Here is a 16,631-nt window from a genome sequence, read left to right on the forward strand (position 1 = left end):
TAATATTTATTGTATTTATTATTTGCTTTATGTTCATCTCTCCGCTTCCCCTGACTGATTATCTTACTGGAAATTTTACACAGAAACAATGGAATTTCCCAATGTGGGATATATAAAGTCTTGTAGCCTAGCCTATTGATCTTCCTACTCACTTGTATTGCCAGTTATTTAGACAATGGTCGCATGTTAGGTCGGTAGTAAATCTGTAATGTCACTTTTAAATTCACAAGCCCTAATGTTAAGTAACAAGTCTTATAATTGGAAATAGTAAACATTTTTCCATTTTCTACTTCCAATCTCATCCACAAGCTGCTTATTGGCTAATCTGAGCGAGGAGGCCTTCCAGCTCAGGTCGAGACTTGAAGCGGGCTTGGAAGTCAGCCTGGGTGTGCTGAGAGGGCCAAAAGGGAAATACAATTAGACAACAATTGGGAAGGGACAAGCTGTCAAAAATAAAGTAGACTCACCTCCTTCACAGATAGCTGGACCCCTTCAGGCTGGTTTTTCATAAGCATGTCCATCAAAATGGGGCACAGCTTTGCCTTCAGGCTGCTCAGCTGTGCATAGGGGGAAGAGGGGGTACTCACACTAAGTCAATGATTTGAGCATCATCCCTTCATCCCTCTCCTGCCCCATTTTTAGCTTGGCCCCAACAGTAGTCCATGTTAATATTCAGAATATTATGTTATTATTGCAATAAATGCCTGTTATGGCGTTCTGGCCGTTGTCTCACTGAACACTGACATCTAGTGGCCAATGTGAACTACTACATCAGAATAATGCTTCTATTTGTATTTTAGTACATTTAGTTCGTTTAGGGGGCTGCATGGCAGACGAGTGGTTAGAGCGCAGGCCTCACAGCTAGGAGAACCGAGTTCAATTCCACCCTCGGCTATCGCTGTGTGGAGTTTGCATGTTCTCCCCGTGCATGCGTGGGTTTTCTCCGGGTGTTCCGGTTTCCTCCCACATTCCAAAAACATGCTAGGTTAATTCGCGACTCCAAATTATGAATGTGAGTGTGAATGGTTGTTTGTCTATATGTGCCCTGTGATTGGCTGGCGACCAGTCCAGGGTGTACCCCGCCTCTCGTCCGAAGACAGCTGGGATAGGCTCCAACACCCCCCATGACCCTCGTGAGGATAAGCGGCAGAAAATAAATGAAATAAATGAATAGTTCGTTTAAGCATTTTTATGCTTGAAAATGTTGCATTTAGACCTAATATAAGTCAAATTTGCCTAAATATCAATAAAAAGGCCATATTCAACCACAAAACAGCAATCATTTATGAATTAATTACTTTGTGAAAAACTGAAAAACTGTGTGAGGCCGCAATGTTCAAACCGTGCTTTTGAAGGTACAACTGTATTCCTCTTTATGTCTTATGAAACGTTTACGTTATGGAATTTGTTGTGGCCTGTCCGCCCTCTAAACGAGTCATATACTGTACACACAGGAAATAATGTACTACAAGTCGGCCTATCACAGCCTTAACTGTCAGTATCTCCCTCCATGCCACATGCAGCATGAAGGCTTTGTTATGCTCCAGCATCACATGTACAAGCATATTTAAGTGTCAAAATGTGTGCAGAGGATGAAAAATGCGTACTAGTTGGCAGGGCTGCAAAGGAGGGAAGTGTGCCGTGGTCGCCCGTGGATCTGAGCACTCATACTAGCCACCCTGATATTCAACTCACCTGAATAACACGTCTGTGGGTCTTCAGAATGGAGTCCACATGCATCTTGGTGCCGTGCTCCGGCATCAGCATCACTTCTGTGCTTTGGGTCGGCAATGCATAGCTGAGCAAGAGTTCACGTCTCACACACTTAGTCTCCAGTGGTTAAAGGTTGTCAATAAAATAAACAGCATTAAAGTTACCTCTCTGCCACACTGACGCCAAGCCGAATACACAGGTTGTGAATGTACTGCGCGTAGTGCTCTACTGTTGTCATGTCATAGCCTGACACGTTGACATTCAGGGTTCCATATGCCGTGCTGGTGGCGGCCATGATACTCTGCATCTGATGTTTGTCGTATTTCTTCTTTTGCTGACCAACAAATAGGAGTTATTCAGAAATTGAGAGGTTTAATTTAAATTTCATGATGATTGTGTGCTTTCTTACCACTTCTTTGGGTAAAAGATGTTTCCACCTGCCGATGCCTTCTGTCGGGGCACCCTTGTATTGCCTTTCCTGTGTCAGAGCAACACCACCTGCAGGCGATAGGAGAACATTATAAATCTTTTCCGTTAAACACCACTAACTTCTTATCTTACCCCAAACAGGAAGCTGCTGGGTACATGATTGAGCCCTTTCAAGACAAAAGCATAAAAATGACATCAATAAGTTGTTTTTCTATGAAAACAACAATGGAGGTTTTATAGAGGCCAACATGAGGTACTTACCTGCACAACAATGGTCCTTGACTCAGCACCTGCTATTGAAAACAAAAAACACAATGCAGTAAATTGGACTAGCTGCTGTTCTATGCACTTGTAATAAACTACACAGCCAAATGAGGGCAGTGTTTGGAAAGGTCAACGAAGAAATTCACAGTAAGAAGTTTTAACGTACACAAAAAAACGATAACAATGCGTTACATTATTATAACAAGGTAAATCATTTAATATAGTGTGCTAATTTCTAAGTTAGCATTTGGTGCTAATGTGTATAGAGCTTTGGGATGTATAGCAACCTCGCTAAGGACACACGTAGAAGGGAGCGGACGTTTTTCGCAAAACAAATATCACTTGATAACAAAATTATATAAATTACCTTTCGTAGGACAGGATTCATAGCCCGGCTTCTATTTGGGCACAATTACTCACACTGGTCGGTAGCACACACAAATTTACAGTAGACATGCGTCGAGCAGACCCGGAAGTTGGTTCGTCGTCTTTGCATGTCCGTTTAAATGAAGAACAAATGAACAGTTCCTGCATGCTTAACCAAACATTTTTGCTTTCTGCTTGGACATGTCAGTGATATTATTAACATTTTTTTGAGCTATCAACATTCAACTAACAAAAAAAAAAAAAGTAGGGTGACCAAACGGTCTCCATTTCGAAACATACAGAGGAGGCATAGTATTGAAATATGTATTGAAATTATAAGGCATCTTTGATTAAACTTGCAGTATCATTTGAGTATTAAATTGCAAAACCAAGCACCCTGGTTTTCAGTAATCAAAATATGATCACTCCATATACATTTTATTTTGCGGGAAATTGATTAATTATTATTAATCAATAGTGTCAATGCTCGGGATTCAATTCCACCCTCGGGCATCTCTGTGTGGAGTTTGCATGTTCTCCCCGTGCATGCGTGGGTTTTCTCCGGGTACTCCGGTTTCCTCCCACATTCCAAAAACATGCTAGGTTAATTGGCGACTCCAAATTGTCCATAGGTATGAATGTGAGTGTGAATGGTTGTTTGTCTATATGTGCCCTGTGATTGGCTGGCAACCAGTCCAGGGTGTACCTGGACAAGGCAGCAGAGAAAAAAAAGAGACGAGTAATCTGACACTACGCTCGTTGCCACAATGATTGACAGCACGTGGCAGAGTAAGGTAAAATGGCAGAATTCACAACTCAATTGTCAACCAATGGTGGTGTAATGGTCCAGCTGCTGCCTTTAACAGCAGGGGGAATGAGTTAGATCCCAGCCCTGAACAGTTGTAAAAAAACACATTTATAACACAGTTCTATGGACAAATATTAATATTTATTTGTTATTTATTATATTATTAGTTATTTGTTTCATTATGCTTCCCCTGACCGCACGTCACTGCTGCTTGAGGACCTTGTTCAGACGAACCACAATGTTCTCAGGAAGTCCCATTTGGATCAACGCGGTAGAAAACTGGCAACAAAAATAGTTACATTTATTTTTCAATTTGTGTTTCAGAGTTGTGTGTGTGCTTCTTACATCTCTTTCCACCAGGATGGCGAGGTCTTTCTCAGTCAGATTCATTTTGGATGTCAGCTTCACCTTGAGGTCGACCAAGTGAACTGCAAACACAGAAGAAGAAGTAGTGAGAAGAACCAGTTCAATCTGGTCCACTTCAGTTTAACTGTGCTAAGTGAACACAACAGCCATACCATCATCTCTGAGGCACACATACGGCAGCTTCAAGGTGCAGTCTTCATCAGACCAAAGTCCTTCCTTGGTGCCGAGATCCACTACCGTGCACTGCTGAATCCCATTGGCGTTATCTGGCTGTTTCTCCCCCCACAAGCGGAAGAGGGAGTCACTCCCATCAGACCACACCCTTGTCCTGTGGGAACCCAAATAAAAAGGAGGGTAAAACAGAATTTAAAACAGGATGAGTTTCAACATCAGACCTGTTGAGGCCGATCCAGACGTCTTGTCCCTCGTTGAGGTTCCTCACTTTCTCATTGTCTGTCGTGGTCTTGATGGTGACTAGATCCGTGTGTAACCTGCGGCAGTAGCCCTGAGCATCTAACCAGTTCAGAAGCTCTCCCACCTTGACAAACTTCTCTGGGGCATTGACTGGAAACAAGAAGAGGATGTCAGGCGATCACCGCATTCCAAAGAAGCTGGCCGCTTAAATGAAGTGCACACCGTCGTAGCAGACGAATGGCAACAATTCGGCGCAAGAGGTGTCGTCCCATCCGCCGTCGGCCTCCATCTTCACGCACAACTGATTCCCGTTAGAGTTGTCCGGCTGTTCCTTATTCCAGTTGTTATACACGTTTGGCCCTAGGTTGCCGTCCTTAGGATTTGACCACGTCCACTTATTGAGGTCATCGCGCAGCCCGATCCAGGTCTTGCCGCCAAGACTGCCAATGGTATTGTGTGACCCCTCCACTAGTCTCTTTGCTTCCTCGCTGCTGGTGATTGTGGCCAGGTCGCTGTGGAGGTCACGGCAGACCGACTGCGCCTCTTGCCAGTTGACGGTTTCTTTGGTGTAGTGGTACTGGCGGGCGGCGTGCAAAGCTGGAAGTGTGCACACGCCTATGGACACAGGAATTCATCAGTGGTCACATGGGGTCATTTGATGAATGTATACAGTATGATGTATCTGTATATTATTTTATAATGAATAACATATCTATTATGTTGGACAAGTGCAGAGTTACAGTACAGTATATATGTAATACATGCACATTATCACATACTACAGTATTAATTGGCCCTGTACCCTAGAAACCGCCCATGAATGATACGGGAAAAGGCCGAAATGATACTGTGTCAAAGCCCAGGGCAGTGATACTGATAAAATATAGAGTTTAACCATGTCCAGTATCAGCCCCCGGAGCTGTCCACTCAGAGCGAGCTGTCCAATCAGAGAACAGAAAATTTTCTGGAAACGAAATGGTCTTTTGATTAAATAGTACGTGATAATAAGCTCATAATTAAATAGTATGTGATAATAAAGATTTTATAAGATCTAATAAGACCTTCGGTCTCGGGCTGATACTGACACTTGGGGGCATGATACCTGGCCTGATACCAGACAAACCATGTGATATAAAACCTATAAATAGCACTTCATGGGGACACAAAACAGCATGTTACCAGTATGGCTCACTAAAATCTGCATTTGTTTAAAAAACATCTAATCGCGGCCAAAATGTTCCTATAAATTTTTTAATTTGTTGTTACCAGCGAGGAGGACAAGGACAGGCACGTTCCACTTCATACCCGACTTGATTTCCTGCAACATACATACATTTCAATTAAATTATATATATTTTCATGTGATAATACTAAAAAAACGGCACTTTCATACAATAAAGTAGACAGTGTACAGCTTGGATAACAACACACAAAAGTGAGTACACCCCCAACAAAAATGTGAATGGTTAAGTGTGGATACCATTATTTTCCAACGCTGCCTTAATGTAATGGTAATGGAGTTCACTAGAGCATCACGTTTCCTTTGGAATCCTCTTGGCCTTCATGACAGTTGGGTTTAAGTCTGGAGACATGCTTGGCCAGCCCATCACCTTTACTGTCAGCCTCTTTGGCAAGGCAGTGGTGGTCTTGGAGGTGTGTTTGGGGTCTTTTAATGTTAGGATACTGCTCTGCAGCTCAATTTGGGACACACTTTATACTCCTCACCTGCCTGTCGCAACACACACTGGGCAACTATCAGAGCCAAATAAGTTCACGTTGGTCTCATATATTTTACACGTACATCTTCCTTAGTCGACCATGGCAAAGCCTGAGATGTGGTAGGTTTATTTATAGTTATCCGTGCTGTACACTGACTACTTTACACTATCTTAAAGCATCATTTCCTTAGTGTTGTCCCATGAAGATTACAGATATTTTTTTCAAAAACATGTTCACACACCTGGGAAAGAACATTTATGTTAAACAGTCATAATAAGCAAATGTAGTACATGAGCTTCGCTAACTTCAAAACTGCATAATAAGAAAAACATTGTGTCTTTTAAACAAGAAAATTCTACAAAGTAGACTATGAACAAAGAGTTTCTCACTCACCAGACTTTGGTCGCCTCTTTTGATTGTGACTCAAGCAATGTGAACACATCTTTCTTGTCTTTCTGGCTCCCTTGTGCATTCTATATGTTCCTCCTGCACCAAATTTTCCAAAGGAGAACAGGTTTGGGTTGTGTCGCCTCAGGGGTGCAACTCGAGACACAAGAAAAAGCTTTGAGAGAAGATCAACAGGGGTCACATCAATAAGCAAACGTGTATGAAAACCCTGCCCATACATCAGGACTTGTTGGGGGAGAAAGATGGTGCATCAGCATTAGTTCAACATTAGCTCTGATTGGTTGAGATGACCAATGAGGAATTCCACACATAAGAAATAACATTTCCTTTTAATTTTATTCCAAAAACAAAAAAACATTTTTTTTAGACTTAATTGGAGAACAAACATATCTACTCAAAGCAGAAATGAGACAAAAGACAAGGGAGGTTGTGTGCACGTATGTGTGTGTGTGTGTGTGTGTATATACCCCATTAAAAAAAAACAAAAAAACAACTAATCAGCCACCCCCCCTCAAAAAAACAAGTTCTGGAATGCCCTCAAATTGTTCAGTGAAGGCATCGCAAGGGGGTGGGGCTTGCTATAAAATATCAAGTGTTTTACTAGCTAACAAAAACATTAGCAAAAAACACGTTGCACACGCACACACACACGCACGCACACAATGCAGAGAGACAAGGAATGAAGAGAAAATGCTGGTACGTCACTGTGACCATGTGTAGACCAACACAGACAATAGCCTCTATGTCTACACACGCACACAAACACACGCACACATGTTGTGTATCTGAATGGGCACGTCAGAGTCCAAAGAACCAGTTGAGGAAAAGTGAGGGTGCTATGGAAGAAGAAGGGGGGGTTGGTGAAGGTTTGGCAGTTTAGTGTCGCCTCTTCTTCTTGCTGGGGGTTATTGCAGACGAGCGGATCTTCCTCTTCTTGTTAGATGTGTCTTCATCCTCATAGTGACTCTCCTTGTCAGCTGGACAACATCATCATCAATGTCAAATCACATGTCATTCTTAGCTCCAGCGGATCCGGACCAGGCACTGCCTACCTTTTCGGGCCTCCTCCTCCAGCTCGTCCCAGTCTTTGCCGCTCTCCTCCTCGCTGCCCAGCGACGCGCTATAGTCTGCACACAACTTTACTGGTCAACACGCAGCGTTTACATTGCTTAAAAGAAAAAAGTGGAAACGTACTGGAATCCTCAGTTTCTGAGCTGTAGTCTTCATCGCTGTCCTCTTCTTCCTCAAATTCCTCATCATCCCCAGAAGGGTTAAAGGTTTCATCCTCCATCTCAGACTCCGAATCTTCTTCGGCGCCGCTCCCCTGACGCATAAATGAGAAAAATTCATTAAAAAAAGGTCACATTTTTGAAAATTTGATGCAAGTATGGGACAGACCTCACTCTCAGGATCCAGAAAAGACCATCCTCCTTGCTCAAAGAAGCCCTCGGGGTCATCAACGATGGTCTTCATAATCTTGGTCCAGTTGAGAGACTGCACGCCTTCTGTGTACTTGATATCACATGAGCTGCCAGGAAAAGACAAGCATGAATCAAAAAGGAGCTTGCTTTTTTTTGTGGGCATCCTCGATGCGATGGCAAGCTTACTTGAGCCACTCCTTGATGGGGTCCAGGGAGTTGACAGGCACGGCGTTGATCATGGTGACTTTCTTGTTGTAGTCCTTGTACACAATGACCACGTCAAAGTTTTTCAGGTGGAATTGTACACGTTCAAAGTGGACCAGTTCCACCTCATCCAGCGTCACCACAAATGGCGGCCATTCTGTTACGTTGACGAGGGAGCTAGAAGTGGGCTGCAGAAGGCAGGTGCTCCTGTAGGGGGCACCCTGGAAGCTGCAAACACACCCCCCAATTAGATGTCTTGGTCGCCAGGGAAAAATCTAAATGGTGGAACTTACCCGAGGTCCCTGAATGGAACCTCGAACTCCAGCTCCTCCCGCGTTAGCGTCTCTACCTTCTCAATGAAGTTTTTGAAAGCCGACTTTAGCTTGTGCCGCATCTCGCGCTCCATCTGCTCGGCGTAGAGGTCGTCGCGGTCGTGCATGTGCTGGTGTTTGCCCAGATCCGTGGTGATCTCCCCCACCTCCGTGTAGAACTGCACGTCCGTGTGGCGCCGTTTGCCGAACATGATTGCGTTCTATATGAGGGGCAAAGTGGACACTTTTGAGTTCAACTTTGGAGTTAGAAGATGAGTGGCAGGTTCTTCTGGCACAACCTTCAGGTGGAAGTGCAAGACGATGATCATCTCGCCGTCACATGGCTGGAAGACGGCATGCTTGATGTTGTTATAAAGGATGTCCACTTTGTCGCCACGGACAGATGTGAAACGGAAACCTGCCACAGGAGATGAGTGGAAAATGATTGAAACAATGGGAAGGCAGTGATGGCGGCCTCAGTGAATGCATGGCCTTGGACTTTACCATTTGTGTGTGCCTCCAGGGACCCTTGCATTCTCTTCTGGGCGATGTTCGGTCGGATGTAGAGGTCTTTGAGTTTGGGGTTGCTGCGATTCAGGTTGATAACTAGTGAGTCCTGCTTGACGATGCCCTCCTTCTCCTTCTCCTCTGCCTCTCGAGTCTTGTAGCGCTTCTGCACCTCCTTGATGATGCGGAAGGCGTTCTGCAGATTAGTGGATGGCACTGAGGTGTCGCCAGGCGCCTTCAGGTTGGATGCACGGTACGTGCTGACAAAGTGGGAAGGAAGAATCGCTTGTCAGTACGCTTTAGTTTTATTTTGTGTTGACAGTCAACACACTAGATTTTTACTACTTGACAACTACCACCAGAGGGCACCATCATGTCAGATTTATTGCTAGGTTAATTGGTGAATCCATTGTCCATTAGGTATGAATGTGAGTGTGAATGGTTGTTTGTCTATATGTGCCCTGTGATGGCTGGCGACCTTTCCAAGGTGTACTCCGCCTCTCACCCGAAGACAGCTGGGATAGGCTCCAGCCCCCCCCTCGTGAGGATAACCGGTAGAAAATGAATGAATAAATAATAGAAATACAATTTATGGGTTCACCCATCTATGACGTCATCAGGGCTTGACTTTAAAATGCGGTGTTGACTTCAAAAGTGTAACATTCATAAACCAATTATAAATGCATATAAATGACGAATTAATGAGACAAATGAACATTTACAATTACTTTTACCTTTACCGAAGATGTGACTGTTTCCAAAGACACGATGTGGCAGCAAGACCAACCACCACCACTTTCCTGTTTTCAGTCACGTCAAGAATTGTGTTTTCAATGAAGGCAAAGGTAACCTTACATGTTCCGTTTATACCTTTCATTCATCATCTATATTTATTTATGTGCATTTTGAAGTGTTTTCTCAACGTAAAACTATGAAAATGTATTTAAGGTAACATTTTTGGCTTTTTTGAGCGGATTAATTGGATTTAATTGGATAAATGAAATGGAAATGAATTAATGGTTGGCACTATTAATTCATTTCCATTTCTTTTTGCAATTTAAAGCTTTACTTTGAACCTCCTTAAGATCCAACAGTGGAAATTGTACATTTTTGCAATTTTTCAGATTGGTCTTAACTTTGATAAGACACATTTACATTAAAAAAAAACATCCCAAACATTTTTATAAAACTGTATTAGTACATACATTTCCTTCACAAAAGTGGCATCCGGATTGGGGAAAATGTTTCCTTCCTGTCGGCCGAGGGAGCTGCCGGGAACGTAGAAGTTGATCCTCAGGTACGTGTAGTCACCTTCTACAGACATGCTGATGTTCTAGAAGCAAAGAGGGGAAAAAAAAACAAATGTTAGGTCCAGTCAATCAATGACTGTTCCAAGATGAGGCGGACCTTGATGGTGGCGATGTGAAATGGTGTGGCGATGCCAAAGACAGGCATGACAACCGTCTCGTATTTCTTGTCGATGAAGATCTTCATTTCTCTGATGTCCTTTTCTCTCGGCATCTGAGAAATGTTCTTGTAGGACACATTGGATTTTCTGGCCCTAAAAAGGAGGAGAGTGGAGGTCAAAACCAGGACAGGCCGGGCCGTTGCCAACCCCATAACAACTCACTTCTGGATCTGCTGCTCCCCTTTCTGCTCGGTTAGACGTCGCTTGGCCTCCTCGTTCAAACTGTTAGCCAGCTCCTTCTGGTGGGCGCGACGCTTCTCTTCCGCAGTCATCTCGTTCTGAGTGGGCGACAGACACGTGAGCGAGTGCCATGCATGCGCCAACAATGACCAACAACACACATGATGATGTATGGCGATGATCCACACAAACACACAAAAGAACGGGCTTGCTTTCATCAGTGCTGACTACTTACCTTTCCAAGTAGCTAGTAGAGACCAGAAAAAATTCTTAGTCAACAGCTCTCAAGAGCACGTCAAGTGAACGTGCCTCACACACACACTCCTCAACTCACCCGGGTTCTATCGGCGAGCAGCGCCGCACCACGAGCACCTTTTCCCAACAGCTCTTCTGCGTCATCCCCATCCTCTTCTTCATCGTCCTCATCATCATTCTAAAAGAGAAACAGGGCATTTTCAAAGATGGCAGTCACACTAATATTCAAATGACAGCTGTCAAGACACACTCTTACCTTTAGGAAGATGCCCACGTTTTTAATCTTCTTCTTAACGGGTGTGAGCACGGCAGCTGCCTCCTCCTGCCGCAAAAACACACATTTAATTCTAACACAACAAAGTGTGCAGAGTTTGTGCGCATTGAGAAAGATCACCTCGTTGATTTGCACTGTGTCACCGACAAACAAGGCGTACTTCTTCTGTTCCTCTTTTTTGCCGTCCTTGTTGATGAGGTCGGCCAGGCCTAAGCTGATACTGAGCACCATGCCTGCCACACAAACACACACAATTGTTTTAGAGTCCTTTAGTTGAATGACCAAATTTGTTACACACATATGGAAAAACATGGCCACCATGAAGCAAAATATTTTTCAGGGGCATCCGGGCTTAGCAACTAATTTTTCACAAATCATTTACCAGTCGACCAATAAGTATAACATTCTGTATTACATGTATGCTAGCATGTCCAAAGCACTACAACCACAACCCATTAAGGGGGCCCAAAAATATAATTGAATTTTTTTTCATGATTGTGTATCGGACGTCAAAAACAAGAACCCATAGCATGATGTTTAAACATGTGGTCATGATTACCTTTCTTCAGCTTGTACTGATTCTTTGAGTTGAGCACCAAAGAGCCCTCTCTGAACTCGATTCCCATGACAAACCTGCAAATCCACATGTGAGACCGGTGTCTTTCAGGGCAGAGTGCGTGCATGTTTAGTTAGAAGAACAGACCCAAGATTTTTGGTCAGCTTAGCAACAAGATCAGGCTTCTCCTTCTTCACATACTCCAGAACAGCATTGTAGGCATCACAGATTTTCACGCCTGAGGGGAGGAAATGCATTAAAATAGTTTTCAAAAAGAAAATTAAAAAAAAAAAGTTCCATGCTCCTAAACACACCGTGCTTGAGCTCCTTGAGCAGCTCCTCCTCCACCTGCAGTAGAAAGTTGTAGTTGTCCTGCATCTCCTGTGGCGGGTCCACCATGAGCGTGCGCACTAGGTTGGAACAGTATGACTTGTAGCGGATGCCCATGGCACATGTGATGGCACCAAAGTGCATATGGTTCTTGTCGCTGAAGGAATTAAAAAATAATAAATATATTGGGCAAAAAATATATAATTGCCGATGAATTCTGATGCTTATTTTGTGGCCAACAGATTTTCACCAAAAAATACATTTTCTATTTGATGTGATGTTAAGTTTTTGCTAAAAATTTCAATATGAATTAATCACAATGTGACATACATAATATATTAAAATTCACCCTGTGCTGAATTGTGAAATGTATGTTTTATATATTGGCCCAAATTATCACAATAATTTACCAGATTTGAACCAATGAATACATTTAAGTGGCTTGATATTTAATGGAACCAAACCATAAATATAAATGAATTAAAATGTCACAACAAATACCCCATTAACTTGTTGAATTGTGAAATATATTAAATATCCATCTATTTTCTTCCACTTATCCAAGTCTGACTCCAGCCACCCAATGGAGGAAATCTGCAGTCTCATTATTCCGGTCACAACCACAAGTGACGAGTGGTAAATAGAGATCTTCCCTTACAGCTCAGCTCTCTCTTCACCATGACGGTCTGATAAAACGACCACATGATTGCAGATGTTGCGCCTGTCGACCTCACGCTTACAACCTTCCTTCATTCGTGAACAAGACCATGAGATACTTCAACACAACAACAAGACTTCACTCCCAACCCAGAGAAGATGCAAGACACCCTTTTCTGACTGAGAATCATGGCCTGGGATTTGGAGGCTTCACACTCAGTTGAAAACCGCCCCTGTAAAGGCTAAACGTCAAAAGCCTGATGAACCCACCAGAACCACATCGTATCCTGTATTCTCAGAGCACCCACCACAGGACACCATGAGAGACATATAGTTGAATGCCTTTTGCAAGTCCACAAAGCACATGCGGACCGATTGGGCAAAACCAATGCACCCTCTAGTACCTTTGCAAGGGTGTAGAGCTGGCCCAGTGTTCCTTGACTAGGACAAAAACCACATTGCACCTCCTGTAGCCAAGGTTCAACTAAAGGTCATAGTACCTGTGATCCCACTAGAGTTGAAACACACCCTCCAGTCACCCTTAAAAAGGAGCGAACATCTACCAATAGGGATATCCCGAATTTCAGCCAGTGTTGAAGAGAAGTGTCACCAGAGAAGACAGTCCCTCAACACCCAGAGCCACTGCCCGACAAAACCGTCAGTCACTAAAGACGGTCTAATTGTGTCAACAAAATAAGGGTGTCATAAACATCTTACATTAATGAGACAATGTAAGTGACTGCGTCTTCCTTAAACCACAAGCACGGGTATTACAGTTTGTTGAAGACCTTATAGCTATGTGTACAGTGAATGTGTACAGTCCCATAAGCAAAGTTTCATCAGTATATGAACTAGCCAATGATGTATTGCATTGTTAAAAAGGTAAAGATTTCTGCATATAATTACCAGACATTTAATTTACTGACAAAAACGCACACTCCATGCTAGCAAAATAAGTGTAAAAGGTTAAAAAGTAAACAAATAAAAAAAAACTGCAATTAAAATATTCACTCATTCATTCATTTTCTATCCAAAAAATATTTTTAAAAAATAAAATGGATTTCATATGACAATATATATTGTTTTAGTTTTTTTTTTACAACACGTGTATTGTCACCAAATTTAAATGGAAAACATACATTCCTCGATATTAGTAATAACAATAATAAGCTACCTGACAACGCTGAACTTGAGGCTGTAGTTTCCGCCGCTCTGGATGATGGGAGGGTAACACATCTCCACTGTGGTTGGGTCCACGCCACCCAAATACTTCTTCTCCTCGATTGCCTTCTCCACAGACTCAGCCAGTTTGCTGTGGCGCACTTTCTGTTGGCAGGAAAATATATGTGAGCAAGAAAAAAAAAAGTGTTCGTCTAAAATGACCACATAATCACCTCATCTGCGTCGACTATTTCCATGACACGTTCCTTAAAGAACTTGGAGTAAACCTCACTGGTGATGGCCGCTGCCTTCTTCATCAAGTTGAGCTCGCCGTCCTCCTTTACCGCCATGGTGTACGCCACCACAGCACTGATGTCCACCTGCAAGGGGATGGAACAGGAAGTATCATCAGAAACGGGCACACTCGCTCTCAGTTACCATCATAATCATAATTTCCAGCTTTGAAGCTCTCTTTGCCTTTTGTAGCCCCTCGGCCGTGAGAGTGTCATTCCAACTCTTCATGTAGTCGCCGGGAAACTTGTCCTTGCTGAATATGCCCACCGTCTTGCCTTTATGGCTGCCGCGGATGGCCTCCAGCATCTTGTCAAAGTTAGGCTTGTTGCTCTCGTTCTGGAAGACACGCCACATCCACCAGCGTCAACATTCTGCATTTTTTCCCCAAAACAAAAGTCGGTCCGTATTAAGGCAATTTCTATGAAATTTGTCGAGAATTAGCATCTTGTTTAACACCCTCCATATTTCATGGTGGTGTATAAAATAGGAGATTAGCATATATGCCTACATTTTAGCCCATTAGAACACCATATATCTGACATAATCCTGCTTTTACCATCAACACCTAATAAATCATAAACACTCAATGGACGCTTGGTTGAATTTGTTAAATACTGCATATTTTAGGGTTGGGACACAAAAATACTTTTTCAAATAATTTGAAAACCATATATGCTTAGGTCTGAAATTTATGAAAATGTCATGCTCACTTTTTCCCTGGTGAGCAGCGTGATGGGTGGAATCCCATTAGCATTCTCATTACCCTTGGTGATGGCCACCTGTTTGAGGAAGTCCACCTTCTTTTTGCTGGCCAGGAAGAGAATCTTGGTCTCGCAGAAGACCATAATGGTATCCGTCAACTCATAGCCAAAGAGCCAAGTCTGAAGAGACAGGATCCCTTTAACATAAACAACTTGACCATTGTTAACAATAAATACAAATATCTTACCTGTATGGCTGTGGATTTTGCATACACAATTTCCTCGTCCACCCCAACAGAGACCACAATAGCATCGACTTTACCAAACTCATCCTCTCCTTTCTGGGAGAAAAGACAAAGTTATGTTTTTGAAAATGCTTATAGACACATACAAATTATGAATATATAAAAGGTTAGCACATCAGTTATTGATTAGTGTGCATGTACATCCCTGCCAAAGGCTTCTTCTGGGCAATCCCACATCCCAAAAACATGCATTTTAGGCTAAACTCTCTAAATTGTCCATACATGTGAAGGTGAGTGTGAATGTCTTCTAGACACTTTATTCATCTCCAAGAGAAATTCACAGATCCAGCAGCTTACAGATTTCGAAAACACGAGTGCATGCAGGGTTCAAGAAAATAAGGGAATGGTACTATGTAAAACAGTATAATAAAATAAATAAAATAAGGTACAAATAGCAAATACAGTAAAGAGCAAAAATAACAATATAATAGCAAATCAAGCAAAATATAATGCAAAAACCTCCATCGGCATATACATGTACATATTGATGTAGTGCAGTGGCAGGTAGAAGTACACACTTAAGAGTCCATCATGTAGATTTGTGTGTGTGAGGTAATGTCAAGGTAGTGTGTACAATAACACATACAATAGCATGGGTTAACTGTACGAGGAACATATGCTTCAAAAAACGCCAAATATTACATATTAAAGTGGAATTACCAGTCGTTGTAAGTGGCGAATGCAGTAAGAGCGTGTGCCACCCAAAAGCTCATGAGGGCATCTTGCACATGCTGCCTCCTTCACTGGCGTTGTCCAACTAGCCACCTTTAGCATTAGCATTGAGCTAAATTGAGTTACTGTGTTTTGAGTGACAACATGGCGACACGGTAGAATGTTCTGAGCTTCGACGTAGTAAAAGAATTGCCTGCTAGTGATTTATTTACAAACGGGGCGCTTGTTTGTTTAATATGAAGTACGTTTGAGCGATGCTAAGGTAGCTGGCTAGTTGGACAAACAAGCTAGCTGGATTGCTGGCTAGCAAGTTTTAGTTGTCTTTCCCACGCCGGCCGGCTCTCCAATATTTTATACCTTCCAGTTGCTGTAGAGTCTTTTTATCCGCCGGTAGTACGCCTCCTTGTCCAGGTTAACCGCCATGGTGAGTCTGCTGCAGCTGCACACTCCAGCCACCGGCCTCGCGTCTCAGCAGGCCGGATGATGATGATGATGGTGGTAAAGTGGTGGTACTTGTGAAGCTGATATCCGCTCAATACACGCGCCTTCCTCCTCCTCGCGCGAAATTATGTTATTGCCTCTTGTAAACCCTTCTAATAGGGTATTTACATATGAAAAACAATTGAGTATTTCTCTCCTGTTATGTCCCCCCCGCTCTCTCTCTCTCTCCCTCTATGCACTACGACGACACCAAGCTCTCATAATTAAGTCCACCTCCTCCTCCCTCCCCTTTTCCTTATTCTATGCATATGCCCAAAAATAAACAAAATAGCATCAAAACGTTATAAAAACACTAATCAAAATATTAGTAAACATAACTTGTTTTTTTTTAATTGTAATTTATTTTG

General features: G+C 42.8%; 3 protein-coding genes across 4 annotated transcripts; all 3 read right to left on the reverse strand.

The window, feature by feature from the left end:
* Positions 1-8: 8 nt before the first annotated feature.
* mrpl48 (mitochondrial ribosomal protein L48) lies at positions 9-2,883 on the reverse strand. Of its 2 annotated transcripts, none has more exons than XM_078796636.1 (8): positions 2,774-2,883; positions 2,404-2,432; positions 2,275-2,309; positions 2,123-2,211; positions 1,878-2,047; positions 1,696-1,798; positions 468-557; positions 9-391 (listed from the first exon to the last, which is right to left on the reverse strand). In XM_078796636.1, exons 1-8 carry the CDS (start codon positions 2,792-2,794, stop codon positions 314-316), a joined length of 615 nt encoding a protein of 204 aa, XP_078652762.1. In that variant the 5' UTR covers positions 2,795-2,883; the 3' UTR covers positions 9-313. The 2 variants fall into 2 exon arrangements, with proteins under 2 accessions (XP_078652762.1, XP_057923375.2); XM_058067392.2 differs by having other exon boundaries at positions 11-391; positions 2,404-2,435.
* Positions 2,884-3,710: 827 nt separating this feature from the next.
* LOC131126389 (C-type mannose receptor 2-like) lies at positions 3,711-6,649 on the reverse strand. The gene is made up of 7 exons (XM_058068861.2): positions 6,473-6,649; positions 5,627-5,678; positions 4,583-4,975; positions 4,342-4,510; positions 4,099-4,274; positions 3,926-4,008; positions 3,711-3,859 (listed from the first exon to the last, which is right to left on the reverse strand). The coding sequence occupies exons 2-7, from the start codon at positions 5,661-5,663 to the stop codon at positions 3,782-3,784; spliced, it is 936 nt and encodes a 311-aa protein (XP_057924844.2). The 5' UTR covers positions 5,664-5,678; positions 6,473-6,649; the 3' UTR covers positions 3,711-3,781.
* A 155-nt stretch (positions 6,650-6,804) lies between these two features.
* On the reverse strand, positions 6,805-16,450 carry supt16h (SPT16 homolog, facilitates chromatin remodeling subunit). Its single transcript, XM_058068860.2, has 23 exons — positions 16,141-16,450; positions 15,055-15,147; positions 14,816-14,986; positions 14,289-14,441; positions 14,045-14,191; positions 13,825-13,976; positions 11,978-12,150; positions 11,811-11,901; positions 11,667-11,740; positions 11,228-11,340; positions 11,090-11,155; positions 10,913-11,011; positions 10,561-10,676; positions 10,338-10,491; positions 10,136-10,263; positions 8,928-9,190; positions 8,723-8,841; positions 8,406-8,644; positions 8,095-8,340; positions 7,886-8,015; positions 7,682-7,811; positions 7,540-7,614; positions 6,805-7,464 (listed from the first exon to the last, which is right to left on the reverse strand). The coding sequence occupies exons 1-23, from the start codon at positions 16,204-16,206 to the stop codon at positions 7,364-7,366; spliced, it is 3,099 nt and encodes a 1,032-aa protein (XP_057924843.2). The 5' UTR covers positions 16,207-16,450; the 3' UTR covers positions 6,805-7,363.
* Positions 16,451-16,631: the final 181 nt, after the last annotated feature.

This window comes from Doryrhamphus excisus, linkage group LG2 (genome assembly GCF_037039965.1).
Source record: "Doryrhamphus excisus strain RoL-2023G ecotype Guam linkage group LG2, RoL_Dexc_Guam_v1.1, whole genome shotgun sequence".
In the NCBI taxonomy this organism is placed as follows: domain Eukaryota; kingdom Metazoa; phylum Chordata; class Actinopteri; order Syngnathiformes; family Syngnathidae; genus Doryrhamphus; species Doryrhamphus excisus.

Bases quoted from the DNA above. Each gene is read 5' to 3' on its own strand.
- mrpl48 (XM_058067392.2), bottom strand. From the start codon at position 2,794: ATGAATCCTGTCCTACGAAAG. The intron at 2,436-2,773 runs GTAATTTATATA...TGTTTTCAATAG, and splicing joins TGAATCCTGTCCTACGAAAG to CAGGTGCTGAGTCAAGGACC. The intron at 2,048-2,122 runs GTAAGAAAGCAC...TTTGTTGGTCAG, and splicing joins ATCTTTTACCCAAAGAAGTG to CAAAAGAAGAAATACGACAA.
- LOC131126389 (XM_058068861.2), bottom strand. From the start codon at position 5,663: ATGAAGTGGAACGTGCCTGTCCTTGTCCTCCTCGCTG. The intron at 4,275-4,341 runs GTCTGATGTTGA...GGGTTCCCACAG, and splicing joins GTCTGGATCGGCCTCAACAG to GACAAGGGTGTGGTCTGATG. The intron at 4,009-4,098 runs GTATGGCTGTTG...CTGTGTTTGCAG, and splicing joins TGTGTGCCTCAGAGATGATG to TTCACTTGGTCGACCTCAAG.
- supt16h (XM_058068860.2), bottom strand. From the start codon at position 16,206: ATGGCGGTTAACCTGGACAAGGAGGCGTACTACCGGCGGATAAAAAGA. The intron at 11,902-11,977 runs GTGTGTTTAGGA...TCCTCCCCTCAG, and splicing joins GCTCAAGGAGCTCAAGCACG to GCGTGAAAATCTGTGATGCC. The intron at 7,812-7,885 runs GTCTGTCCCATA...TTTATGCGTCAG, and splicing joins TTCTGGATCCTGAGAGTGAG to GGGAGCGGCGCCGAAGAAGA.